At 45.2% G+C, this 27,179-nt stretch overlaps 1 protein-coding gene across 1 annotated transcript; it reads left to right on the forward strand.

Moving 5' to 3' along the window:
* Nucleotides 1-257: 257 nt before the first annotated feature.
* Nucleotides 258-26,889, forward strand: DPT (dermatopontin). The gene is made up of 4 exons (XM_028123071.2): nt 258-658; nt 11,187-11,312; nt 21,842-21,949; nt 25,745-26,889. Exons 1-4 carry the CDS (start codon nt 354-356, stop codon nt 25,809-25,811), a joined length of 606 nt encoding a protein of 201 aa, XP_027978872.1. The 5' UTR covers nt 258-353; the 3' UTR covers nt 25,812-26,889.
* Nucleotides 26,890-27,179: the final 290 nt, after the last annotated feature.

Consider the following 27,179-nt stretch of genomic DNA (forward strand, 5'->3'; position numbering starts at 1 on the left):
GAGCAGAGGGAAGGAAGGCCCTGAGAGACGAGGGGCAGATGAGTGGTTCTCTCAGGTGAAAACTTCTAAGGGGTGTGAAGCCGTTTGCTTTTATAATCTATCCGCAGAATTATTCTTTCTCCAGGGAGTTTCTTTCATTTGTATGTTCCTTACATTTTCCTAGAATTCCACCTTAAAATGAGCTGGATGGACTTGTGGCCAGGATCTCCACGCCGAAAAGTTTTGCTTGAACGATGACACACTGCAGTTGGAGCCTGCTCACCCACATCTGGAAGCCACATGTCAGCGGCAGCTGTACAAAACGGTCAGCCCAGCAGACCTAGGGTGACAGTGTTTGCCAGAAGCCCAGCAGCATGGACCTCACTCTGCTCTGGGTGCTTCTGCCACTGGTCACCGTGGCCTGGGGCCAGTATGGAGACTACGGGTACCCGTACCAGCAGTACCACGACTACAGTGATGATGGGTGGGTGAATCTGAACCGGCAGGGCTTCAGCTACCAGTGTCCCCATGGGCAGGTGGTGGTGGCCGTAAGGAGCATCTTCAACAAGAAAGAAGGCTCAGACAGACAGTGGAATTACGCTTGCATGCCCACGCCACAGAACCTCGGGGAGCCCACGGAGTGCTGGTGGGAGGAAATCAACAGAGCTGGAATGGAGTGGTAAGGGCAGCCTGCACTCTTGGGCGGGGGCCACGGCCATGACAGCACATTCGTCACCCCCCGGGGGCCACTTGACCCCAGCCTCTAAAGACGGGGCCGGGAACTCATTCTCGGGGCAGGGGGCAGGGCTGGCTGCCCAGCAGCCTACATGACAGGACAGAAACCCAGGATGGGGAGCGCCCACGGCAGATGGGCTCCCCTGTGGTTCCGTTCCTTCCAGAAGCAGCCCTCCTCTCAATTTCGTCCAGGAACTACCGTGGGTCTGCAAAATGTTTACTAGCCTGCAAAAAGATCAGTACAGGAATTGAGAGTTTTTAAGACACTTTACAGTGTTGTGATGTCCAAATGGCATTTTCATTTTGTAGTAATTTATTTTTACTATTTTGCAAAGGTATTGGTCCACAAGAGTTTGGGGACAATAAATGACTGGACCCTCACTGTGGACAGTTTGAGAAATGCAGATTTAAAACAAGTGGATGCGGGAGAGGGGACAAAGAAATTTAGGCAAAAAGAAGGGAAATGAAATACCTCTCTATTGCCCTGGTAAAATGTGCTCTCTTGGTTGTAGGAACCAAGGTCCTTCTCTCTGTCTGAATTTAAAGTGGGTTTCACTGCCAGAAAATAGTTTACTAAAGACTTTTAGGGAGAAATGCTGTTCTTACCTGACTGGGCTCTGCCACAATCAATGGCATGGAAATGGTCCAAGCCAGTGCTTGGCTGTGGGGTGTGACAGTCGCAGCCCCAGAGCTTGGTCAGGAGCCCATCCCAGTACTACTGCCTGTGAGACTGGCTATTCATGCAGCCTGGATGGGGGTCAGGACCCCTGGGGGGTGGTATGGGGGATGTGGGCTCTGGGGGAGGCAGGTCCAGCGAGGAAGAGGCCCAGCTGCCAGTGGGCTTTCTGGAGAGCAGGACTCTGTGAGGGTTCCAGCAGCACGTGGTGGAGAGTGGGTTAGGGGTGGTCAAACTCTGGGGGACCATGCAATCAGCAGACTGAACCATGATGAGACCCTGGGAGGGAAAGACACTGACGCGTATGTGCAGGAGCTGGGCAAGAGAGAGGACTTCTGAGTAGTCAAAACAACTGCCATTTATTGAGTACTTACCCTGAGGTAGCATCATGCTGATGCTTTATATGGATTATCTCATTAAGGCTTAAAACAAATCTATAAGTCATTTTATAGGTAGACAAACTGTGGTCTGGACACCCAAGTGTTTCCTCAGCCCAAAAGCGGTAAAGGCAGGATTTGGATCTCGTGAGTCTTAACTCCAAAGTGTATGTGCTTGGCCACAGTGATGAGCTTCTCGAGAGCCTGCTGCCCCCGCCTGATGTGGGCCATCGGCCCAGCCAGGGGCCGGGACTGGACTCAGGGAAGTGGTTCATCCTGGGAGGATGGGATCTGCAAGGTCATAGTGGAAGCCGAGCCCGGGAGGTTTGGGGACCAGCTTGGTTACTGTGACTGAGGAGGGACTCAGCCCGTGGAAGGAATGGGAGTGGGTCAAATAAGCAGCTGCAGGTGGGGCCCTTTACTGGGCCTCCCTTGTCTACCCCACTGCCTCTGGTGAGAAGATTTAATTATTCAAAACTCCTTCTGAAAGGTGACCAACTCAGAGTCCAGCCTTACCTCAAAGATCCCCTTAGCCAGGCCCATTGCCTGGCATGGAGCACAGCACCACCTTAGTCCACCCATCTAGGGGGCCGTTATATGGGTGGGGCCCCTTTTTAAAGCCATATAGTAAAACAACACTCAGAGATGATTTCTTAACCCCAAAGGAAGAGCCCTGGGCTCGGAGTCAGAAGGCCTGGATTCAGACCCAGCTTCTAAAGACCACGTGACCTTGCCCCAGGGGTTCAACTCTCTAGGCTCCCACCTCATCTGGAAAATGAGTGGTCACACTACATGATCTCAGAAGAATCCGCAACTCCAATACCGCATGCTCTGTTTGGCCTTGAAAATGCATTTGGATTTTTCTTGCATTCTGTTGATCCTTGTGTTTATCCCTGCTAGGGAGAGAAGGCAAATGATGTTTAGTTTTAAACTTGCCAACTTGCATCTGGTTTGTCATTAACTCCCAGACTGTTTGAAGCAAAGCAAAAGAGGAAGGGAGTGGACATGCGATGGTTTTGTTTGGCCAATGGGAGTCCAGTAAGAGGCTGATGGGCAAGATCACTCTTCCACCCTCTTCCTCCACATTTTGGGCTGTGCTGACTCAAACGATTTTCCTTCTCCTCTCCACCCCCTGTTGCCTCCTACTCTGCTAATCACAGAGTGAAAAATGCACAAACATGAAAAACAGTTACTTTATGGTAAAACTCAACTGCCCCAGGTCTGATACCAATTACCCCAGAAACACTTTTTTAGATGATTATTGCTTTGAGTTTAGACTTCAGTCCCAGTGAAAAATCTGGAAGGAAAGAATTTGCTCATAGGCTGAGTGAGGGGCAGTTAGACTTCCCCAGGGGCTGCAAGCTTGTAATCTGCTCTGGGGGAAGAGCTGTGGACGGTTTTGTGAATTTGGCTGCCTCATATAAGTGAATCAGCTTGCAGGTTTATTTTAAGAGGGAGGAGGAGTCTAAAACACAGATTTGACAATGATACATAGGACCTACTAAAGACACAGGCTAACTGAAGCACAGATTTAAAAGGTGCTCCACGGGGCGCCTGGGTGGCTCAGTCTGTTAAGCGTCGGACTCTTGGCTTCAGCTCAGGTCATGATCTCGGGGTGCTGCGATCAAGCCCCGCATTGGGCTCTGCGCTCAGCACAGAGTCTGCTTCAGATTCTCTCCCTCTCCCTCCTGCTCACTCTCTCTCAAATAAAGAAATAAAATCTTTAAAAATAAATCAATAAAATAAAAGATGTTCCAAGCATGGGCTGGGTGGCCTGTAACACTGCTGTTCGCTATGGTTTCTCTGTAGAAAACCACCTCTTCGGGTGCCATATTCTGGAGTGTGCAAGCTGACTCCCCTATTAATGACCACCAGGAGGCTTTCCCTGAGTCCCAAGAGTGGCACTTTGCCATTTCAGGGCACGCCTCGGTTGTTCTCAGGGAATCTCTAACTCGATGTGGCACAGGCTAGAGGACAGGTGGGTCCTGTGTGGAGCAAAATGGAAGCTGGAATTCACTAGTGAGGCTGAGCTGTCGTGTGGTAGATGGAGCTCTGGTCTTAAAACCAGGAAATCTTGATTCACAGCTCCTGTTTCTATCATCTCTTAGCCCTGTGGTCCTGAGCATTTGATTCCTCATTCCCGAAAAAAGGAGGGTGCAGCACCCGCCTCACAATAGGGGGTGTCACTGTGTGTGTGCAGGAGAAATGTATAGAGGGGGGACTCTAAATCTCAATGTAAAGAAATGTCTGGCACATCACAGGTGGTCAATAAAGGTTTAATGAATCTGGAATTGGATGAGGCTGGTATTGGGGCAAGCCAGATTTACATGGAGCCTGAATTCAAAGGAACAGCATTCTGTTTGTTGTTACCTGCTTCCCTAACCTCCCCTGGCGAGGGCCCTGGGTTTCAAAGGATCTCAGGAAGGTGTTTTCAAATGGCAGCTTCTCTTAGAGCTGACAATTTAAATTTATGAATTCACAAAAGACCAGTCATGCGACGGAGAAGAGGAGAAAGGAAAACTGTCCCAAGAGCTGTGTTAGCATTAAGGTCAATCTGAAGCTGAGAATAGAGGGCAGAAACCCAGTTTGCCATAATCTGACTCTACTGGAGAGCAGGGCTCTGTGTCGTACAGAGCAATCCCCTTGATTCATGGTTCTAAGCACTCAGGACACACAGCGCCCCCCTCCTCTGAGAGTCTTTTTCAGACCACCTTGTCTAAACCCAAGTTTCCCACCCTCTACTCGCCAACCTGCTTTATGTTTGCTGCGGTGCACCTGTCATTAGCTGATTTGTATCTGTATAGTGTTTGTCTCCTTCAAAACAAGCTTAACAAATGTAGGGACTTTGTCTTATTTGACGCTGCATAGGATATTCCCCAGGGCCTAGAATAATGTCGGTGCATGGTAGCACCACTAAATATGTATGCAAGACTAAATCAGACTAGTGAGTGCTTTGGGTAGTTCAAATCCCAGTCAGTGCCCCTCGCCCCCCCGCGCCCTGCCACTCAACAAAGAAGCCTGCAGATTTTCCTGCAGGGGAAACCATTTTGTTCATATTTTTGGTTTTCAGGGTCCCATTACCTACAATATAGGGCCCAGCTTTATTGTTCACCTCTCATTTTGGCTAGCTGCATTTGCTGCCCTGCAGGATGGTCTTCTGAGACTTCCTGAAGTTCTCTAAAACATGCACAGAGGATGTTGGACACACTTACCTCAGGATGAATTCTTAATTAGATTTCCATCCCACTACCCCCCAAATCTTACTGTCCCAATAAGCTTTCAAAAATGCAACAGTGAGCTCTTTATCTCAAAAGCCACATGGACCAAATGCCACATGGTATTCTGGTTTGGATCTTGGAACAAGAAAAGGTCATTAGTAAGAAAACATGAAATCCAAACAAAGTCTGGAGTTTAGGGTTGTACCAGTGATAATTCCTTAGTGTTGATCAAGGAACCAGAGTTCTGAAAGATAAGATCAGGGGAACAACTCTTCTGTGAATCTAAAATCACTTCAAACTAAAATGATTTTTAAAAGTAAGGATGCTGGCTAGTAGAGTACATACTTGTAGTTTAAAAGGCAAACAGCAACAGAATCAAAGAAGCTTAGCGCCAGGAGGGGCCTGGAGAAAAATCCATACCAATGTCCTTGCATCGTAGATGAGGAATGAAGGCCAAGAGAGTCAGCAATTGAAAAACCCATGAGATAGGTGCATTCCATGTAGGTGCTATTACCCTACGCCTAATTTCTGCGGTGCTTGGTAGTTTATAAGCATTCCCCATTTATATGTTCCTTTGCTCATTCATTCACTACCAAATGCTTTTGATCACAAATTGTGCCAGACTCCAAGATCATGAAGATGAATGCCATATGGTCTATGCCCTTGAGTTACTTGCAGTCTAATCTTATTTGATCTTCATGGTGCTGCTGGGAGACAGGCACTACTATTTCTCTGTTTTACAGATGAGGGACTGTAGCTCAGAGCATTGGGAGACTTGCCCGCTGGGAGCTGGTGAGCAGTAGAGGGCAGGGCCCAAGCCAGACATTCTGATGCCCCAGTGCTGGCCGATGTGAAATGTTGGTGTCATTTCTGTTCTTGGATAAAGCTGGGCTAAAGAAGATATCACATCCACGTAAGAGTGACTTCTGAGGGCAAGAAGGCAAGTGTGGGAGAAGGGCTATGGCAGCTCCAGGATTCTTGCCAACTCTCCATCAAGGTCACTCTTCTTCTAAGTACTAGGAATCAGGTGTCTGGGGGAACTTGAGTTTTGCAAAAATGGCTCTTGGCCGTGCTGATAAGATTGGCAAAGTTTCACTAATCCCGGTAGGGGATTTTCTTCTGTGGGGGTTACCGGCCAGACATAATCTTCCCAATAAATAAGGATTTCCACAGAGTTAGGATATCTTCCTCTGTGCGTGTGCGTGTGCACCGTGTGTGTGTGTTTCTTCAAGTTATCTTGAAGTAATGGAAAGATAACTTTTGCAGTCAAACAGGGCAATTCTCAAAATGCCACCCCACTAATGCTCATGGAAGTTATGTCAACCTTCTGAGCCCCAGTTTCTACCTCTACAAAGACAGAAGTGTAGTGAGAAGTAAATGAGATAATATATAGGCATTATATATTATATAAGCATTCTCTCATTCTCTCATTCCTTGAGAGAATCACATAACATCTCTAAACCCAAGTTTCCTTATGTGTCACACTCTGGTGGTGGCGAGAACTGGTTATGCGAGCCCATTTCATGACATTGTTTTGATGACCGAAATAATGAGCCCGGGTTAGAGTGCTGAGCACAACACCTGGCATGCCGTTAAGTCCCTGACAAAGGTTACTTATTTTTACTCTTATGACTAGCCTGTAGAAACTGAAACTCAAAGAGATACATATCACACAGTCCATTTTAAAGCTGGAGCTCAAATATAAATTGCTACATTACAAAGGCCCCTGATGTATGTGTACCACTTTGTTTGGGGAACATATAATTCAGTTATGATCTATAAATATCTAAGCGTACGTTATGAGTGTCTTGAATATCGGTCACATTTTCAGATAGACAGGGAGGCAGCGTTAGATCTCTGGGTTAACAAATATTGTGATAATTGATGTTCGTGGGTTCCTGTGGCTGAGGCTGAGATCCCTCCGTGACCTGGATTTGCTCTCAGGCCATAACTGATCTCAAGACATTACTACGTCACACAAGATAATCCGGATCTTCTCAGACACCTTTGGGATAGTCTCTACTGCTTGTATTTTTCCAAAATGGGGCAGGAGTTGGTATTTTGGGGAGAATTTGTTTTTCTCTCTCTGTCCCGCTGTTTTTTGTTGTTGTTTTTCTAATCCAGAGAAGCTATTCGGCAGGCCATTTGTGCGTCACCATCTGGAAACCTGGTAGACAGGCAGGCAGACTTGAAACCAGACGCAGAGAAGACAGAACTCTTCCTCAGTTGCGGGCAGGCAGAGAAGAGACTGCATTCAGTGCAGCGCTCTTCAAACAGATTGTTCACGTCCCCACCTGAGTGGCAGAAGGCCCAGCGCTCAACAGCGCAGCACTTACCTCCGGAAACTCTGCAGTATCGCACCTTGCCCCCAAACTGGGTTTGTCTCTGCCTCTTGCCACTTCCCTGGCCCAATGTCCCCACCCAGTCTCTTGCTTCTCTTCTCTGACTGGAGGGCCAGTCTACTTCTTCTCTCCAATCCCTTGTATTGCCATAGCCTTGGCTAACTGGTATAGCCCTCTGGAAAGAATTCTAGACCAAGCATCGTACCAGGCAGAGAGTAGGTTCTGATGAGGATTTGTTAGAAGATTTAAGGAACATTCTAAAACCCTGTGCTCTATGTTATAAATGCCTTAGAGCAACTCAAAGGATTAATCTGGGGAAAAGAGAATTAACAGGACTCAAAGCTTTATTCTAAAATAAAGAATCTCTCTTGGTGGAACTTAAGCCCTCATCAAGCTGGATTGGGGGAAAAAATGCGGGGGGGAGTAATGGAGGCTGTGTCACATGGTCTCCGCAATCCAGAGAGCTCTTATTCCATCTCTGCTGTGTGGTTGGGGACTGGCTAACAGGCCTGGAGCACCTTGCATGTCTGTGGAACTGGGAGGAAAGAGACCAGAACAACCAGCCCACCCATTTGATGTGACTATGAAAGCTTGACCAAGATGGCGCTACTTTACCCTGTTCTACACCAGGCCCATCGCCATAAGTTTGAACTTTTTATAAGTTTGGGCCAAAACCAGTAAAGACTGGAAGGAAGCACTAAAACTCCACAGAAGGGTTCACCAACAAGACCAGACATATGCACACCTTCCAGTCCCCGCCTCCATCACTTGGTCTGACCAAGAGCCCTGGACCCAGTAAAGACTACAGGAGACAGAGAGAAAGCCTGGCCAGAGAATGGACCAGAAGCAGAAGACAGTCTTCGACCAATCCTTTGTGCTCCCTGATAGCTCATGTACAGTTTTGGCCTCAGAAAAATGCATTTGGATCCTGCTCTTCCTGGTTCCATCTTGGCCAAGAGTGACAGGCTCCACACAGTGTGGTAATGACAGGGTGGGGACAGAACTTGGGTCTGCTGCTTCCTCAACAACAGCTCTTCGTCTGCACCCCGTCGCTTCTTTGTTTTACTGCTGCAGACACAGGAGGTTTTCTGTCTTTGCTCTCTGGGGGATGGTCCCGAGATAAGCCACTTTCAAAAGGCCACCCTCCCAGAGAAGGTCCCTGAATATTTGTCAGGGAAGGGATAACTAACTGCCTTGTGATTTGCCTTCTAGAAAGTTTCTTCTGTTAGGTGGAGCAGGGCCAACAATGATCCAGTTTGCGAAACAAAATTGAGCCTTCAGCCTTCAAAGGGATGGTGAGAAAGAAAGTCTGCCTTCTGAAATGGGGAGTAGACAACTTCTGAAGCAGGGCACCAAGGACTCAGATTCCAAGGGGACGTTCTCAGGGAGTCCGTGCCCACGGCTCTGCTGGGGTCCTGTCACAATCCACCCAGAAGCCTGCAGTCTTGGGTCCATACTCTTCTGCGGGCCCATTCAGGAGCATCGAGCTGGTGCTGAGAAGTGGAGCAGAGCCTTCGGTGTGTCTTTTCATCACCAGCCACTTTTTAAAAATTGAGTTTGAATCCCATCAGTGATGCCAGCCCTCTCCTGCTTCCCCATGCCCCTCGTGTTCACAGCTGCCCTCACCCCTCTTCTCTCCTGCCTGCTCCCATGTTTGTGATCCTGCAGATGTGGCCAAATGTCTAAGTGAGTCTCGCCAAATAAGGTGCTTTTACAAAAAGTTGATCGAAAGGGACAAGAATGGAGGGGAGGAAGGCCCAAAGCTCTGCTCATTTCACGCCCTCAGCCGGAGCAGGCTTGGTTCCTGAGGGAAAAGGTGGATGTGGGGAGATCATCACTCACTCCAGATCCTGGAAACTTCTGGGGGGGAGTGTCAGGGCCCTTTCTGGATCTGAGTGATGGGCTCTTCAATGTCAACTCTGCCTCTGGTGTTGGAGGACGCCTGACCAGTCATCCGTTCATTCGTTCTTCTGTTAAACATCTGCTAGACCCACCTTTTCAGGCCCCATGGGGAATTCAAACTGAAGATTGAGTGATCTTTTCCCTTAAGGACTTTACCATCCACTCAAGTATCTATGCTACGAAGTGGGTGTGTGTCACAACTAAGACAGCCAACCTCCGTGAGCTTGGTTTTAGGGAAACAGCAGCTCAGGGAATACACTGGAGTCCACCAGCTTTGCTCTGACTGGAGACTAGGGAGCCAAGGCAGCTTTGGCCAGGTACATTCACAATTGTCGAGTGGACAAAATGAAAGTATGATGACAATAATAAAGAATTTATTAAGCACCAGAATATATATGCATTGTCTTATTTGGTCTTCACAATAACTTAAATAAGTATGTGCTATAATGATGCCCATTTTACAAATGAGAAAACTGAGGCCAATAGAGAGTATGAAGCCTGCCCAAGGTGACACAGCCAGTCCAGCAGCACAGTCCATGCTCTTAGCCATTCTGCTCTACTGATCCCTACATGAGTGTGAAAATGTACCCCAACAAAAATCCAATTCTGGATTTCATTGTGTTGGCCACATGCACTGCCAAACTCCAGTGCATGCTTGCTCTACCAAACGGGATGACCATGGGACAGAAGCTGGAAGAGAACTCTGCTTGGTTTTCTAATCTTCACAGGGCAGCAGGTGGTGTGTGAGGGAGTGACACATACACTTCCCATACAGGATCGTGGGGCAGGCTGCCTGGCTGACAGCTGGCAGAGAATTCATGGAACTTGGATTTCCTTCAGAACTGGTACTCCATGGAACAGGCCAGCTTATCTTGCTACACGTATTTTTACTTAAGGGAACTTACCACCCTGAGAACACTGTCCCCTGTGGTGATCCGAGTGCACAGAACAAACCCAAACAATTGGAACAACAACCACGGGGAGGGTCTGTAGACCAGAGAGGAAGGGTCACCTTCTTTGAAGAATTAGAACAGAACATCCAAGACAGAAAAAAGACCCCTACAGGGAATTTGAGGAGGTCGGTTGTCCCGTCACCACCCTGTAAGGAGCGCTTCCGTATGCCAGGAGCCACTGTGGGCACTAGGATAAATCCAAGCAAAACCCGCACCGACCACGTAGAGCTTACAGTCAAGTGGGCAATAAGAAGATTCCTGGGTAAGTGGTGAGAACCTGGGGATGTGGTCCCAGCTTCCCAGCGGGTGCCCTGCACCAAGTGCCACGCCCACCTGGGCTTTGCAGGTACGTGGGGCTTGAGTGAATGAGTGCCCCGTGCAAATTCCCAGGGCTCTGCTCTTGAGCAAAAGAAATGTTGTTTGAAGTGAATCAAGTCATTGTGTTTCTCTTTGTCTTCTTTTTATTTTAAATTCAAGTAAAAGTGTATTCTCTTTTAAGTAGCATAAATAATACAATCTTGCATTTGTAAAAGTCTAGATGCCTCTACACCCATCCGTTTATGCTAGCTTCTAACTATAAATTCATAGAAGTCTACCAAGAGCTGAGCTTCCCAATTTCCTTCAGCTGAAATATTCTGAATCATTTGAATTTTAAAGGTGAGCATATGTTATTTCCAGAAATATAGCAAAGTCTTTATTATTTGCATTGAAACGGAAGAAACTAGGGCACCTGCATGGCCCAGTCAGTTAGGTGTCCGACTCTTGATTTCGGCTCAGGTCATGATCTCAGGGTCCTGGGTTTGAGCCCCGCATGGGGCTGAGTGCTGGGCATGGAACCTGCTTAAGATTCTCCCTCTCCCTCTGCCCCTCCCCCTCCTTCTCTAAGACAAGAGGCATAAATTGTCAGGAACCTAGGTCAGTCAAAGCATGGCCTGGCTCAGGAGCTGTGGGAGCTGGGGTCTTGGGTGTCCTTGCCGTTAGTTCACTTGTTCTCTTCTCTCCAGGTACCAGACATGCTCCAACAACGGGCTGGTGGCAGGGTTCCAGAGCCGCTACTTTGAGTCCGTGCTGGATCGGGAATGGCAATTTTACTGCTGTCGCTACAGCAAGAGATGTCCGTATTCCTGCTGGTGAGCCTGGCAGCCAAAAGCAACGCCTCAAGACTCCTGGGGCTGGAGGGCAGCTTGGTGGGGGCGGGGTGCTCCGGTCCCCATTTCTGACTTCAGATGAGCCTGGGCTGTCACGAACAAGTTTGGAATGCAGCAGGCAGCAGATAGAAGGAAACGAATGTACAAAATTCATGAAAAGGCTAGAAGAATGTTCTCCCTGGGAGGGACCTCACAGTTCATCAGGCCAATGCATCTACACCCCTCTTTTGGCAGGGAGAAACAAACAGAACTATAGAACAAGGAAGTCCCTTGTCCAAAATTATGCAGCCATTTCGTGGGAGTTTCACCCCTAGAGCTGAGATCTACTGACTCCTGTTGCAGTACTCTTTCCCTCTATCACAATAACTTCTCGTCACATCCAAGGCTGTTAGACCTGTTTGGGAACCTATTTTTTCCTTGTCACCGGTCAGGGTAGCAAACATACTCTATAATTATAGACCAAAGAAAGAGGCTAGTGTTTTCTAGATCAATTTGTAATTCCAGTTTGTATAATTTTGCTCTTTCCTGCTCCCTGGGCTGATACCAAATATCCCCTGACCTAGCTTTCAAATTGACTGGGAGAATGTGTATATATTTATTTACCCAGATAACTTCCAATGGGTGTTGACAACACAACTTGTCCCAAGTTCTTCAGTCTAAAAACAAGCCAGGCATTTCTGCCTTGGACAAAGGGATCCTAAGTGTCAACTTTTTTGAAGTGTTTGAAGTGTGGCTCACTCAAGGGATTTATCTCTCTGCAGTGTGGTGCTAGAAAGGACAGCCTTGTGGGTTATGCTTTCTTCTGCCACCAGACAGTATTATTTCACGGATGCCCAAGCAGGGCACCATGGCTCTCGGCATAGGCAACTCCAAAAGCTAAGAGTTTTCTGTTTAAAGTAATGATAAATAGTAAACTCAGAGCTCAAAGCCAGTAGCTGTAGGATAGAGCAGGGGCTTGCTCCAGCTCTCCAAAGCTGCCCTCGTAAAGCAGTTCTTACCCCACCACGGCAGGTGAGCAGGCATGGCTAGGGTGTTAGGACAGAACTGTGCTGTCTCTGGAATGCCACTTTCCTTCTCTTTGGGCCTCAAGTCCATCACTTAAAATGATGGCCAACTTTGCTGGGTCTCTGAGATTTTTGAAAATCTGATGGAAGCTAGAACTCTTGTCTTCAGGAAAAAGAAAATCCACTTCAGCGTATTTAGACAAAAGTTTACACAGAATTTCCAGGAGCCCTCAAACTCCTTGAAGGCCACGAAAAGATCTTTGAGGTTGTTTTGAGCCCTAAAAATTCCTTGACGCCAAAGGTGCTTTTGCAAAAGGCAATCCAGATGCCCAGAACTGACTTCCAAGACAGGGTGAAGGTCCTAAAGATGACTGGGACCACTGAGTGGGGAGAGAACGTAGGAGCCTGCCTTGCCACTGTGACCTGAGAAGCAGGGCTTTCCCCAATTTTCCTGTCCCCAGTCTGCTAACAGAAAGCCTCCCCCATGGTGAAATCTGTCTCCCTTGTTGAGAGGCATTAAAAGTCAGTTAAAATGTAAATAAATTATCTGAAAGAGCAACAAACTAATAGTTAATCCATTACCACATTAGCAAGACTTCCCCTTAGGCTCCAAAGGAAAACCTCAGGGCTGCTGTGGGGGGGATGCACAGCCTAAGGGCAGTGGGAGGACCAGGTGTCTGGGGACCCTAGCTTCTGGCCCTCATGGATGTGTTACAGCTCTTAGTGCACTCCATTTGCACTGGGTCTAGACTGGGAGCCTCTGGAGCATACAGGGAACTCATTGATCTTTGCATCCCCAGTGCCCAGTGTAATACTTGGAATGTGGTGTCTGCTTGATAATTATTGAATGAGTACTGGAATACATGATTCTGAAGGGCATGCAGAATAAGGTGAAGAGGTCCAGAAAATATAATTTACTTACTTACTCTAAAAGTTTGTTGTTGTTGTTTTTTTAATTCTGTTTTTAAATCCCACTCTCCCATCCTTGCCCTAGAATGTAAACTCTACACAAGCAAAGATCTCTATATTGATATATTCCAAGCCCTTAACTAGTAACAAGCACTTATTAGGCACTCAATAACATTTGTTGAATGAATGAATAACTTTGGCCTACTTCCTAATTCTGCGAGGATAACATGAGATAGTATATGTCTGGTATTGCCACTGGCTATGATCACACAGGGCTGACCTGTCCCCTGCAGCCCTCCCAGCTCCAGGGTAGACCCAGCCTCCTCACTGAAAGGCCTTTCAAAGGCTGATTCTACCCAAGATCATCACAGTCAGGGGTGGGATCGCCCTGCAGGAAGCAGAACCAGTGGCTGGATCACAGAGTGCAGAGAAACAAGAGACGGTCCACTTGGACAGTCTACTAGGGGGCCACTGACTCATTGCCCCCCAGGCAGAAGAGGAGGGAGCCCATTCCATCACTGTGAGGACCAACTTCTCTGCCAAGACAGGTGGGAGAGTCTGCCCCTCTACTGGTCACGCAGTCACTGGCTGGTCACCTGGCTTCTGGCCAAACAGAGTAACAACAGGAAGTGGACTTAGGGCCCAAGGTTTTTGGTGACAAGGCAGGCAAGAAACGGAGTCTCACTCATTTTGGAGAAATTGCCTCACAGCAGAGGTGGGGATGAATGGAGGTAAGGGTGGGATGAAGGGGAAATAGCTCATCTTCCCAGAGTCCCTAGACTCTATGGAGTCTGTGATCTGCATCACTATCCCGAGCATTGTTGTTTGAAGTTTACCCTGTTTCTTTGAATGCTGAGACCCAAAAGACATCCAGAATTTTATGTCTCAAAATTCCACTGATTTTCTAATGATGCTCCAGATGTCCACTGGTCATTTGCAGGGTGGGTTCCAGGCTCCTCCTGCTCCCCACAAGCACTGGATGTCCTTCGGCTCACATACTTTAGAAATGACTTTTCAAGTTCTCTTAGATGCAGCCCACCAATTGCTAAGATGTTAAGAATTTAATGAACATGGAAATATATACGTAGGAACAAAGTCCTGAGGTTAGAGATGAGCATCTTTTCCTCAGTTACCCGAGACATTCAGAGCCCAGTGGCACAACTTACCCAGAGCCTTGGTCTGCAATGGCCTGCCTCGCCCTCCCCCCCGCCCACTCCACCACTGAGACATGTCATTAATAGTCAGCAGAACCCATGGGGGGAAAGAGGAGAGAATTACTCAGAAAGACACAACAAGTCAACTTGGAAGCAAGTCCCCTCTGAGGAAGACTTTGCTTAGCTGCATCTATTTCTGACTGCACGGTGTTAGAGCTGAGAGCCACTGTGGTTATCTAAGGAAATGGTATTTTTTCAAAGGGAAACTTGGAGAAGCAGCAGAATGAGATTGCAGTATGCACCATGGTATGCAGTGCATGACTCACTATCCCACTGCAGTGTCTAGACGTTTTAGTGGCATCTTTAAATTGCCTGAGTCATGACATTATATTATGTCTTTCTAAACTACATGAAACCTCTAGGGCAAAAATTAAGTCTCATTTCTTCAGCATCTCAGCGTACTGCCTGGCACAAAAGAGACCCTTAATAAATTTCTTGAATGAATGTTGCAGGCCCGTAGGAACAGTAACAGTGGTGAAACCTGACACTGATATGATGATGTTTTAGAGTTGAAAAGGATTCTTTCACAAGCATTATTTTGTTTGATCCTTCTAACAGCCCGTCAGAGTGAGAAGTTTTTTTTCCCACAGCTTCCCACTGTGAAAACTGCTGATAACATTCCTATTTGAAGCCTTCCCTCATGTCACTTAAACTGGCTTGAATTACCTCCCAGGGAACTGGACACGTGTGGGTGGGGACATTTTTCTCTCCCACTTCGAAAGCCATTCTGTAGCACTGAGCCTGACCGTGTTTTGAACTAGCTAAATGGGCATCAATCATCTTTGTGTTTGCAAACATTTAAGGATTCAGAAATGGCACTGCTCTGGCAGGAAAACAATACAAATCATCCAACCAACTCCCAAATGAGTACGAGATTTATTTGTTTGGTGGGGACCAAGGTGCGGCTCTCACTTCAGACTGAGAAGTTTCTCATTGGATATTACAGCCTCGCTGAACTCTGGCCAGAGAGTGAATTTCTGATAGATTCAAACATGCTGTTAACAAACAGTCCCCACTGGGTTGGATGCATATGTAAATTTTACACATATTTATTTATATATGAGAATTCACATTCTTAGACCAGTCGTCTACAAACCACAAACACATGTCACTGAAGAAGCTGCAACCCTTCAGAGCCTTTTTGTAATAACTCCCCAGTTTCCAAGCAGCTGCAGCTGCTCCCTGCCCCACACCAGACTGTCCCCCACCGGCGTGCAGGGCTGGCCAGGCACAGGCTCTGGGTCCTGGGAACCGACGGTTTTGAATTGAGCATCGATTTCCTTTTCCATGGTTCTCCTCCAGACCTGTGGCCTTTCATTACATTTATTACATATTATGTTTTGATGAAAAAAGAATGTTATTCCTCAGAATCAACATAGATGACATTTCAGTTTCTTCCCAACCTTGAGATCTGATGACTCTTGCATATCACTTCCTCCACTGCCTATCTCCCCTCTCTCCCTGAAGCTCAAGTACTACACCAGAGAATATTTTTCTTAATTCCTAGGTAGCTCTAGTTAACAACAACAAAATCAGCTAACTAGAACATTCTTCTCCTCTTTCCACCCCAAAACTCGATCAAAGCTAATCTGTAACTCCTCACCTCATGGCTCCGATTTTAATACAAGATGGGTGATGTTTGCATGACCAGTCCCCCATGATATCATGGCAGGGACAAGAATGATGTCATAGGCACCCCTACGGCTGTCTCTGTTGCCTCCCGCCCCTGGTCAGGTGTCACTCAGCACTGTGCCCAGAGGCTGGTAAGAAGGGCAGCTTCTATGATGGTTCCTCTGAGCAAGTTGGAAGCTGTTATTATAGAGATAAAGTCACCCACACTCCGTTTTAGCTACTTGCCTTTACTGGAATCTAGAGACAATCATTCATTCCTCCATTCATTAATATATTTAATCAGCCAGCCAATGTGAATGGATATAAAATAGGACAATTTATAGACTTTGATTCCGTTTGTTCCCTGTAATGATGATGGTGATACTTTAATTTATTGAGCACCTAGCATGTGCTCATGTGTTAGCTCATTCACTTCTCACACACAGAAAATATGGCACTTTCACACAGATGAGGGAAGTGAGGTGCAGAAGTTGTGACCCATTCAAAGTTCCAAACTCTGTTCAAACAGTTCTGTCTGCCTCCCAACTGCATGCTTCCACACGGTATTGAGCTCTCTCAATCCAGAGGAGAAAGTAAGACCCACACGGGTGAAGTATCAGGTAGCAACACAGTAGGCATCTGGGAGAAAACAAAGAAGAAAGGCGTTATTTCAGCTGGAACAGAGATGTTGGAGGTTGAGTTGTCCCCATCAGTGTTTAGGAGCAAGGTGACCATGACGTAATGTGGCTGATGAAAGCCAGTAGGGATGGAAACAAATGTGCTTGCTGAGCAGCCCTGGGCGTGGACAGTGAGCTAGAAACTTGGTTCCAAGAGAGCAATTTGGAAAATATTTAGAGGTTTTCTTCCTTCTAATTTAAGTCAGAGATATCTCTGGAAGTATGTTTTCCTCTGTGGTGATACATATTTGAACCATTTGAAATATAAATCTCCAAAATGCTGCAAGAAGACAGACATGAACATGCAAGGTTCTTTCTCATCCCCCCAGGGTCTAGGGTCTCTCCTGAGTGCAGAGAAGGGCACTTTGGTGGCCACAAGAGACCTGGTCATTCAGAACCACGGGGTCAGTTCCCCAGCTCTCTGGTGGGGGAAGCCAGGTGGCTGCTCCTTTGCAGGTGCTTTCCTTCATGCATAACTGCATTTGGGTCTTATCTTTCTCACCTTTGCAAAAATAATTCAAACAGGTTCTGATGCAGCTCCTATTGGGGATGCCAGGCCATTAGCAAATTAGCCTAACCTGAAATATGCTCATTCCTGCTAGCTTCCTTGGAAAAGCAGTATGCAAGAGGATCGATCATGAACAAATTCTGTTTATTTAAGAACTTCTCACTGCTTTGCCTGTCCGAGAGGGACATACTCCTTGTAGCTGGTAGTAGAATGCGAGCCAACCTCAACACATCAATTCTACGAAGGCTGAATTTCTCGTCCATGCCACTGTGAACTAGATTGTTAAGATTTATATGCTGCCAGGTACCACTGACCCCTTAAAGAGCTCACCAGATTGGTCAGCATCATGAAACAAGATGCTTTTATGGGATCCTGGGGGTTTTTGTTGTTGTTTTGTTTTGGCGGGGGAGGAATCCTGTTGTTTTTTTTTTAATCAATGCTACATATGTGGTGCTGATAAGTAACAGGACATTAGAATAGGATATTTAAAATAAGGTGCTGATTGGGAAGTAGAGAAAATAGGGGCAAAACAGAATTAGAGGTTGGGTTGACCAGAAGAAGCTTCTCAAAAATGTTATTTGAACGTGGATTGCTCACCAAAGAATGGGTCAGAAAACATCCTCAGTTTATACTTGTTTAGAGAAAAGCTGAAGCTTCCTCAGGCACCCCCATTCTGGTTTGTTAACGTGTAAATGATGGATGTTCTTCCAATTCCTACAGTAGGGAGGCTGTGGGGTGTGCTTCTCTGGTGTCCCATGAAGCAGAATAAGGTGGAGGATGTGACCCTAGCTGACTGTAATCCAGTTGTCCTCACTGGCAGCAGATCAGGCATGTGGCAGACAGATCCTGCTGCTGTGAAATTTGACTCTAGGTTTAACTGCCCCTTAATCACTAATAGAGGTGGATTTTTTTAAAAGATTTTATTTATTTATCTGAGAGAGAGAGCATGAGAGATAGAGAGAACGAGAGGGAAGAGGGTCAGAGGGAGAAGCAGACTCCCTGCCGAGCAGGGAGCCCGATGTGGGGCTCGATCCCAGGACTCCAGGATCATGACCTGAGCCGAAGGCAGTCGCTTAACCAACTGAGCCACCCAGGCACCCTAGAGGTGGATTTTGATGCCATTTTACACTGAGTTGCTCTCTTCTGAGAAATAGATTTAACACCCCTTCTTTCAACTATTAAGACTGGTCCTCAATCAAACTTCTGACAACAAGTAAAACTGGACTCTTTATCCAACTAAATTGTATCTCTACTCCCTTCTTTAAAATGGGTGTGAGAACGTATATTTGGGCTGGCTCTGTCCCATTTTCACAGCATAGGAGCTAGGTCATCTCTCAGCGGCAGGCAGCTCCGATTCTGATAACAGACCGCTCAGCTGCCATGTTTTGATTCTAGTCGGATCTGTTGATAATTTCAGTGCATTAAGAATCTTAGATGAGAATATCTTCTATCAGTCTTAAAAATCACTTCAGTTTGATTGGGTTGTCTTCAGCTCCTAAGATTTATTTACTTTTCTTCCATCTCATTCAACCCCATCTAAGATGTTGTGCAAGTGGTTCTACATTATCAAGTTCCTGCTAAGCTTTTCTCAAGCTCTTTTCAAGTTCTCTGTCTGTCTTGTCTTGCCTGCAGTTGGCAGAGAAAATATTATGGGGTGAGAAAGTGTACCCCAATAGTCACTCATCCAGAAGTGATAGGAGGAACACACACACACACCACACACACACACACACACGCACACACACACACACACAAGTTCTTTGGAAAAGGGTATGTAAGGATCCCAAAAGAAGAGCTTCAGTTATATACCCATTTCAGTGTTTTGAATAAAGGCGCCTTACTGACTGACCCTTCCCTTCATCTTACCAAGCTGAAGGCTTGTTCGATTGTTGTAATTGGTCTAAGAATGTATGACAATGCTTAGTACGAAGTATACTTTGCCAAAAAGCTGCCTGGAGTGACCTAGTAATTCACAAGGAAGCTGGAACCACACAGAACTCTTCCCCACCTGCCCTCAGGAAGCCCAATGCCACCGCTTATGAAACCCTGATTTTCTTTTTTTTTTTTTTCTCTCTTAAACCCTGATTTTCTACTTCCTTGTAGCCTCCTTTAATTTCTTGACAAGTCCCTATGCCCTGTCTCGGTGTCTAGCTGACCGTTTAAATTCTGCTTTTTCTCAGAGGTGCTATTACTGGGGCTTTCATTTATTGAGAACTTTTGTGTGTGCATGATGTTGTCAAGAACTGAATGGAGGCACATCTATTTGGCTCTAAAACTCAGAATCTTAGATCATATTGAAACAGCAGTCCCCTCTATATATGGTCTTTGCGAGGTTCACTTTCTACTAATGATTTGGGCCATTTTCCTCTTTGTTTTTAGTTTCATAAAGTAGGCATAATTTCTGTCAATATCCAAATTCCTTCCCTGGTCCCCTTAATCCAAGGTTCTGTAAGATAGGCTAAACTTATCTCACAGTTTTGTAACAAAACAACAACAACCAAAAATCAAGTAAAACAAAAACTCAGCTGAGACCAAGTTGGAAATGTACCAATGAGCATGCACCACACCTTCTCTAGGGCAATCTAGAAATCTACTGAATAGCAGTAACCCCCAGAGAGGCTTCCAGACAAACTGTCCAGTTAATCGGGGGGCCAGTATCTGATCACTGCCAAAAATGAAGCAATAGAGAATGCCAGTTAAAGTATTGGATAAATTATTCCCCTTTGAAGCTTAAAACTTCATGCTTTTTTTTTTTTAAATGCAAGCTTCTCTTTTCCACTTTATTCCAAATTTCTTTAACTAACCAAGTAATCTGACATCAAATCAGCAAAAACTTAAAAAATAAATATCTAGGCTGGTTATTTCCAAATAATTTTGGCAATTATATTAAGTTTAGTGCAGTATTGCCATATGTAGATTCTGCCTTAGAACATATCAAAATGTTTGGCAATTAGCTTTTATACATTGAATCCCAAGAGTGCTTCCAAGTTCTGGAAAATATTTTGTATTCCCTGAAGTAAGGAAAACACCTCCTACCCTATGTCTTTTAATCCTAATTTGCATTATTCACATTTCCCACCAATGCCTCTTCTTTGGATAAACTTTAGTCTAGCACTTGTTAGAATCTTCAGGGATCACAAATCAATGGGATCCAAGTGAGGCCCTATTAAGTCCATTTATGAGTCATTTAACACTTTTATTAGAAAGAAGAAGTCCTTGTTCTCGGTCTCTTTAGAAGCACAAAATAGATTTCTGAATTAGCAGAGCCTTATTTCCCTTCATGAATACATTAAGTGAAAACACATATAACCCAATCTGGGTTGGGCTTGACATCCTAATAAAGCATAATTATGTATTGGGAAAAGTCTCAGAACAAGGACAGCTATAAAATGTGAAGAAACAATTGTAAGCCTAGAGAATGGGCTTTCAGGGCTCTAGCTAACTCCATGTTATCCTGAGCTAACCATTGATCTTGCTGCATCTAAGCACTGAGATCCTCCTAGGAGACCTTCTAGTTTATAAATCAGTCTTTTTAAGATTTCATGACAATCCTTGCAATATTAAGTCTACATCGCGGAACATCTTTCTGTCATCAACAGATATACAACAACAACATACAATGACCTGGTGAACCCAAATCAGTTGAAATTACTGATGCTCGATAACTGCCTTGGAGATACAGATAAAGACTTTGACAGACCCATATCACACTGAAAGGACTGTTTTGGTCCCAAAGATCCCCTTATGAGAACCAAGAGATTCTAGATTTATTCCAGGCGGACCACAGCAAACCTAGAGAGATGCCTGGAATTGACTTAATATTAAAGGGGACCTACCATTTACACGTCACACACATCGGTACTAGTCTCAAGGACAGACCTATAAGGTAACTTTCATTCTTCTGTAGACCGGCAAACTAAGATTAAGTGACTCTCCCAAGGCCATTTATTTATTCAACAAATACTACGTAGCAGGAACTATTTCAGGTGCCACAAAACAATGGTGGGCAAGGAAAAGGGGAATTTTGTGGGGATTAAATATCACTTTAATATTTTTCATACATTTTAATCATGACTCAGTAAAAAATACATATTAAACTGTCACACCATATATGCATCATAAATACACATATACAGTATATTTGAAACAAAGTTTTTACACACATACACAAGAACCTATCTTTAGTGTGTGCTCTGATATTTTCTACTCTACTTTTTCTTTTTTAAAGCTCATTTGGTAAGAACCAATTAAATTGATTTCATGATCCACTAATAATCAATCCAATTGGATCCAATCCATAGTTTGGAAACATGATTCCAGCAGACTTAAATGGCATGGACTAATACTGATATTAATTAATATTTCCTCAAGGCCTGGGGAGTTAGCTACATCTTTTTCAGTGTGTAGTTTAACGACAAGAAGAAAGGAGAAGCCGGAGGAAGCCACCCATCTTTTCATAGCCTGAAATGGTTTGGTGGAGGCCATCTAACTCTGGCTTGCGTTTCCTGTGAAGTTCAAATGCCATCTCTTCTTTGTAATAATAGTGTGTTTGATCTTTTTTCTCTAAACTTTTATTCTTCCCGCATAGGCTGACCACAGAATATCCAGGCCACTATGGGGAAGAAATGGACATGATTTCCTACAATTACGACTACTATATGCGAGGAGCAACCACCACTTTCTCTGCAGTGGAAAGGTGAGACTTCCCAGGGGCTAGGAGCTAAAGGAGCCAGGGATCAGCTCTGAGCAAGTACCATGTCAGCAGGAATTTATATCCGGGATTTTCCCTACTTTATTTCTTTTTTTTTTTTTATGTTATGTTAATCACCATACATTACAGCATTAGTTTTTGATGTAGTGTCCCTACTTTATTTCTACTTGGTCTAGAATTCACTGAGAGTTTCCTGGGTGGTGAAAGGCCATGGGAATGGAGCTATTCTCATAAACCCATTTCATGGAATAGCTCACCCTTGGAGATGAGGATGGGCTCCAGGCCACTCAGAGCAGAAGAGCCTCAGCTTGGTCTCCCGTGATGTTCTAAGCTCTGTCCTTCACTCGATTTCAAAGAGCACTTTTTCTGACCTAATGTTAGGAGGAGAGGGCAAAAATGGTTGAAGGAGTATCCACTGTCAAATTGGACCCCCACGGATGCCGATGCTGGTCTCTAGATGACCCCCATCTTGGGTTGCAGGGAGGAAGAGAAGAGAAGGGGAAGGGACTCCACCATACTTAGAGAGGAAAGGGGAGGATTTATATAACCTGAAGGCAAAACAAACTTCTTCCATCTCCTTTCCTAATAAGCTCCCCAATCATATCCCAAACATTCAAAACAAAACAATAAGAACATGAGAACTCTTCTCCCAACTAGTATAGACAGAGGTGTCGATAAATTCAGGTATTTTCAGTCAGGTGATAATCACTTTACACAGCACCTGAATTCCTGAAAAGTCACCAATAAACGTTTTGCAAACAGAACAAAAGTTACATTAACTCCTTAAATAATGGACTATGATGAATGTGTGACTTATCTTTCAGGGATATTTATGTTTTCAAGTGAAATGACATCTCACCTAACCAAAGTAACATGACCCAGAATTTAAAAAAAACAAAAACAGGGCCGCCCTGGGTGGCTCAGTCGTTAAACGTCTGCCTTCAGCTCAGGTCATGATCCCAGGGTCCTGGGATCAAGCCCCACATTGGGCTCCCTGCTCCATGGGAAGCCTGCTTCTCCCTCTCCCTTTCCTCTGTTTGTGTTCCCTCTCTCTCTGTGTCCCTCTCTGTCAAATAAATAAATAAAATCTTAAAAAACAAACAAACAATAGAACAAACATTAAATCGCTCTGAAAAGGCACACTACATGGTGCAGGCTCCACAAAGACCTTTATATTTATTCCTAAGAGAGCCCCTCATGTCTCACACATTAATCATTTTTATTTTAGATCCATTTTTAAGTAGCTTAGTTATCTATTTGCTAGAAGCAGAAAACCAAAATTTGAACAGGGAAAATAACACATAAAATGAAACTCTTCACCAGTGAGAATAGCTAAATGACATAACACACACACAAAATATATTTAAGAAAAGGAAAGACTTAAGAACTCAAAACCATGGGAGCCTGGAGATAATTAGCAAGTGTGTCACCCCCAAGGGCAGACTGGAAAACAGTGCAGTAGGGCGTTCAAATTCTTAATGATGTCTCCATGTCAATAAGAAAATCAGTTCTGCATTGCCTGGTTAAGAAGGCAAGAAGGAATATAATAAAGGATACCATCCAAAATTATATATATATATATACACATATATATGCATATATATAATCGGATATTTTCACTGCATACATATCAAAATATCCAATTCCTAGTGGCTTGAAATTTTTCAGTTATGTAGATTAACCCAGAACCTTGGAAAACTGAGCTATCGTGTCATGCATTTGTTTAAAATGAACATGCCCTTGTGATTTTGCTGTTGTCACTAACATTCGGTGGCTTAAAGATCCACAGCATGTGTTCCTTCAGCTCTGCTGAAAGATGCTAAGGCCACCGCCTCGGAGAAAATAGCATCAGTGCAGGACCTATTGGGCAGGGACTTTCCTTCCATATGCAAATCAGAGTGGGTTCCTCCTGGAACGGAGTTGCTCAGCCTGAGCATCGGGGACAGGCAAGTTCTCCGTTGCAGGAGGCTGTCCTGTCATGCCAGATGTTTAGTGGCATCCTTGGCTCCAGTCACTAGATGGCAGTAGTAACCTCCCCTCCCCCATAGTTGTAACAAATAAAATCCCCCTGGGGAGCAAAAGTGTCCCTGCTTCAGAACCACTGTCCTGGAAAGAAATCAAAGACTGAGCCTGATTGAGTCCCTTGGTTCTCTTAGGACCAAGTTTAAAATTTGCTCCGCATCAATTAACAGTCTCTTGAAAGAGTAGTGTGAATGCCTGGCTTAAGAGCCTACTTATCAGTCTGTTGGTATACAGATAAGTAAGACTTGCCTACAGTAATGAAATTCATCTGATAAACATGCACGCCACCGATTTGCTAATCTCCATCTAAAGGAAGCCTTGTCCTCTGTTGACAGCTGTAGGAATAAATACTAATACGTAGTTGGGCACCAAGACTCTCAGGACTTGTACCAGGAGACCCTCTTCCTAATCATTGCAAACAAATGACTTGGAGCAGCAGACTCAGAACTACAAAGCCTGACTTAGGCTGACCAGCATGTCCCCTAGCTGCTGGCAAGAGGTATCTCCTAGAACTAAGTGGGGTCAGTCCCACGTTCCAGATCAGAGGCTGGATGGAGACCTTCTAGGTATTGGTTGTTGTTTAAGATAAACCAACCTAGGAAGAAGCCTTGCAGGTTGAAAGGGAGAAGGGTAATTCAAAGATTAACTTACCCAGCTGTGCTTTGGAAGGATTTGCATGATCATATATGGAATGACTCTTTATTTTTGCCCTTTGTTGGGACTTTGCAAATGATGTGACAGCCATGTCCTCTGATGGGGTTATGGGCAAGTAGTTATGGGGATATTGTAGTATAAGACAAAGAGCAAGATTTCAGTTCAACACACTTGGAATCTGAAGTTGTCACCTCATTATCTTAAAGAAGGTCACATGTTTCTCTGAGTCTGCTTCTCCACCCAAATCATGAATCATGGTGAAGATTAAATGGTGTACAGAGGTATCTAGGAGATACCTCTGTACACGGTTGCAATGCTTGATATACTGAACTCACTCAGAGCACAGTGGTTACGATCAACATATCGCCATTAAACGATGTTACACTGGAAGAACACCATGCAGAGTAGGCACTCAATAAATTTTTGTTCAGTGGGTGAACAAAGAACAATGGCTTCCCCTTAGCAAAGAATATTCATTGAAATGTATCTACACCACATTTTCCAAGACTGAGCAATTCTATGTACTTTCATACACGTGCCTGACCTCTAGAACAAACATGCAATTCGATTTCTGTTGGCCGGCATTTTCTTTTTCACTTTAGGGGCTTTTAGAGTTGTCTCCTTTCACTTCATTTCCCTATAATAGTGTTTTCTGGAGGGCTACACATCATGTATAGTATGGAGCCTGGAACATGGTAAGTTCTCAGTAAAAGAATAAATGAGCAAATGGGTGGCCTATTTAAGAGAAAATCCTTTACAATGGAATGGAGACAATGTCAAATAAATGCTTTTATTCCAAGCTGTTAACCTATTTGTCCTTGAGGTACTCAGGGTAGTGCCAGCTGACCCTGAGTGACCAATAGGATCTCCACATAGCGAGGTACCTAATCAGTCACCTGCAAGGTGCCACCTGCACTGATGGAGGAGGGGTCTAGGACTCCTGACTTCACAGATGATTTCCTGTTGGTTTTCCAGAGACCTCCTACAGAACAAAGTGAGATCAGGTGCCCCTTGTGTTCCTAAGTTCTCCAGAGGTTGTTCATTGCTTTTCCTTCAGCAGCGATTTTTCTCACTGGCATTGGCTTTCTGACTCTCTCCCCACAGGGATCGCCAGTGGAAGTTCATAATGTGCCGGATGACTGACTATGACTGTGAATTTGCAAATGCTTAGATCTGCCACTTACCAAATCTAGGTGAGGGGAAGGGGGCCAGGAGACCTGAGGATGTCCACAGACATCAACATCAGCTGGAGCTCCGATGTGGTTTCTGTTGCTCTTTTCTTCTCCCTGAGCTGGTTAGTGGCTGTAGCACCAGCTTTCTGGGCCTTTCTGACTAGTATCACACTTATAATAAAATCCACAATGAAATCGTGTTCTCACTTTCAACATGTTCCATAGCAACCGTTTTATATGACTGACAATGGCTTTCTTGCACCCTGCATAGACAGTGTGCATGCTCACAGCCAGAAAAAAAGCCTGGTTCCCAGAGCACCTGTCACAGCTTTTGCTACCAAGTGAGCTACAGGCAGGGCTGGGGCTGAGCAATATCTGTGAAGAGGTTCAGTGTAGTTGTGTGAACGGCAGAAACTGAAGAAAGTGGCAATCAATGAAGGTTCTTAGCAGGTCAGTGTGTTTGAATGAAACCAGGGGTCCTCACCAAGCCTTGAAGGGACATGTGCCCACTCTCCCCCACCACATCAGCCATGCTTGTCTGGAAGTCCAAAGTGCAGAGTTCTGTGCCCCAGGAGGGAGGAGACAGGGAGGTAAAATGGAGGAATAAAAGAGTCTGGGCAGAGCTGAAAACCTTAGCATTGGAAGAATTTCCTGAGTTGAAGGAAGATTGTAGGCATACCCAGTAATGACAACGATGCAGAACTCAGAGAAACCTATGCAAATCTGGCTCAAGTCAGACGGGAACAAGGAAGAAGACAGAGAGCATGGGACTCGTGTTAGGAACTTAGAGGGAAAGAAAGAGTGGCCAGATTGCTTTGGGCATAGAAAGGGCAGTTTGAGTCACTGGCACCTGGAGCTGTGTCCAGGACTCCCAGGAAGGCTGGCATATGCCTGCAGCCATGGGACTTACAGGCAAACTCACCTGGGAAAGGCTGCCCTGAGACTTCACTTCCCTTCTATTGATAGTTCAGGGGTGTTTTTGCAGAGGTAACACTATCTTCCCTCCTGTGATGTCTCTGTCCCCAGCCCTTTGTACTCTCTTCATCATAAAAGGAATAAAAATGTTAACATTCACTATGCTGCAAATGTTAAGGGTCAATTTTTGCTCTCTACCCCTTCCCTTTCCAATTATTCATCCCATCCATTCGGAAAATGTAGCTTAGCATTGTGATTTGCGCCAAGCGCCGTGCCAGGCACCAGGACTACAGCGGTGATGACAGAGTATGGTTAGCAGGTCTAATGATTAAAACAGAAAGTGCTAAGTGCTTTCACTAAGGACTGGACAAAGGATAGAACTACATTTTTTGGTGTTGAACCTAACCTGATTTGCCATCAGCATCCTTCAGCCCTCCTCCCGCCAGCACACC

The sequence above is a fragment of the Eumetopias jubatus genome, unplaced genomic scaffold, assembly GCF_037043125.1.
Source record: "Eumetopias jubatus isolate StellerSeaLion01/CBP00866 unplaced genomic scaffold, mEumJub1_p1.0 scaffold_12, whole genome shotgun sequence".
In the NCBI taxonomy this organism is placed as follows: Eukaryota; Metazoa; Chordata; class Mammalia; order Carnivora; family Otariidae; genus Eumetopias; species Eumetopias jubatus.

Excerpts from the sequence above, each read along its gene's own strand:
- DPT (XM_028123071.2), top strand. The coding sequence starts at position 354 with ATGGACCTCACTCTGCTCTGGGTGCTTCTGCCACTGGTCACCGTGGCC. Across the intron at positions 659-11,186 it reads AACAGAGCTGGAATGGAGTG|GTACCAGACATGCTCCAACA; the intron begins GTAAGGGCAGCC and ends TCTTCTCTCCAG. Across the intron at positions 11,313-21,841 it reads AGATGTCCGTATTCCTGCTG|GCTGACCACAGAATATCCAG; the intron begins GTGAGCCTGGCA and ends CTTCCCGCATAG.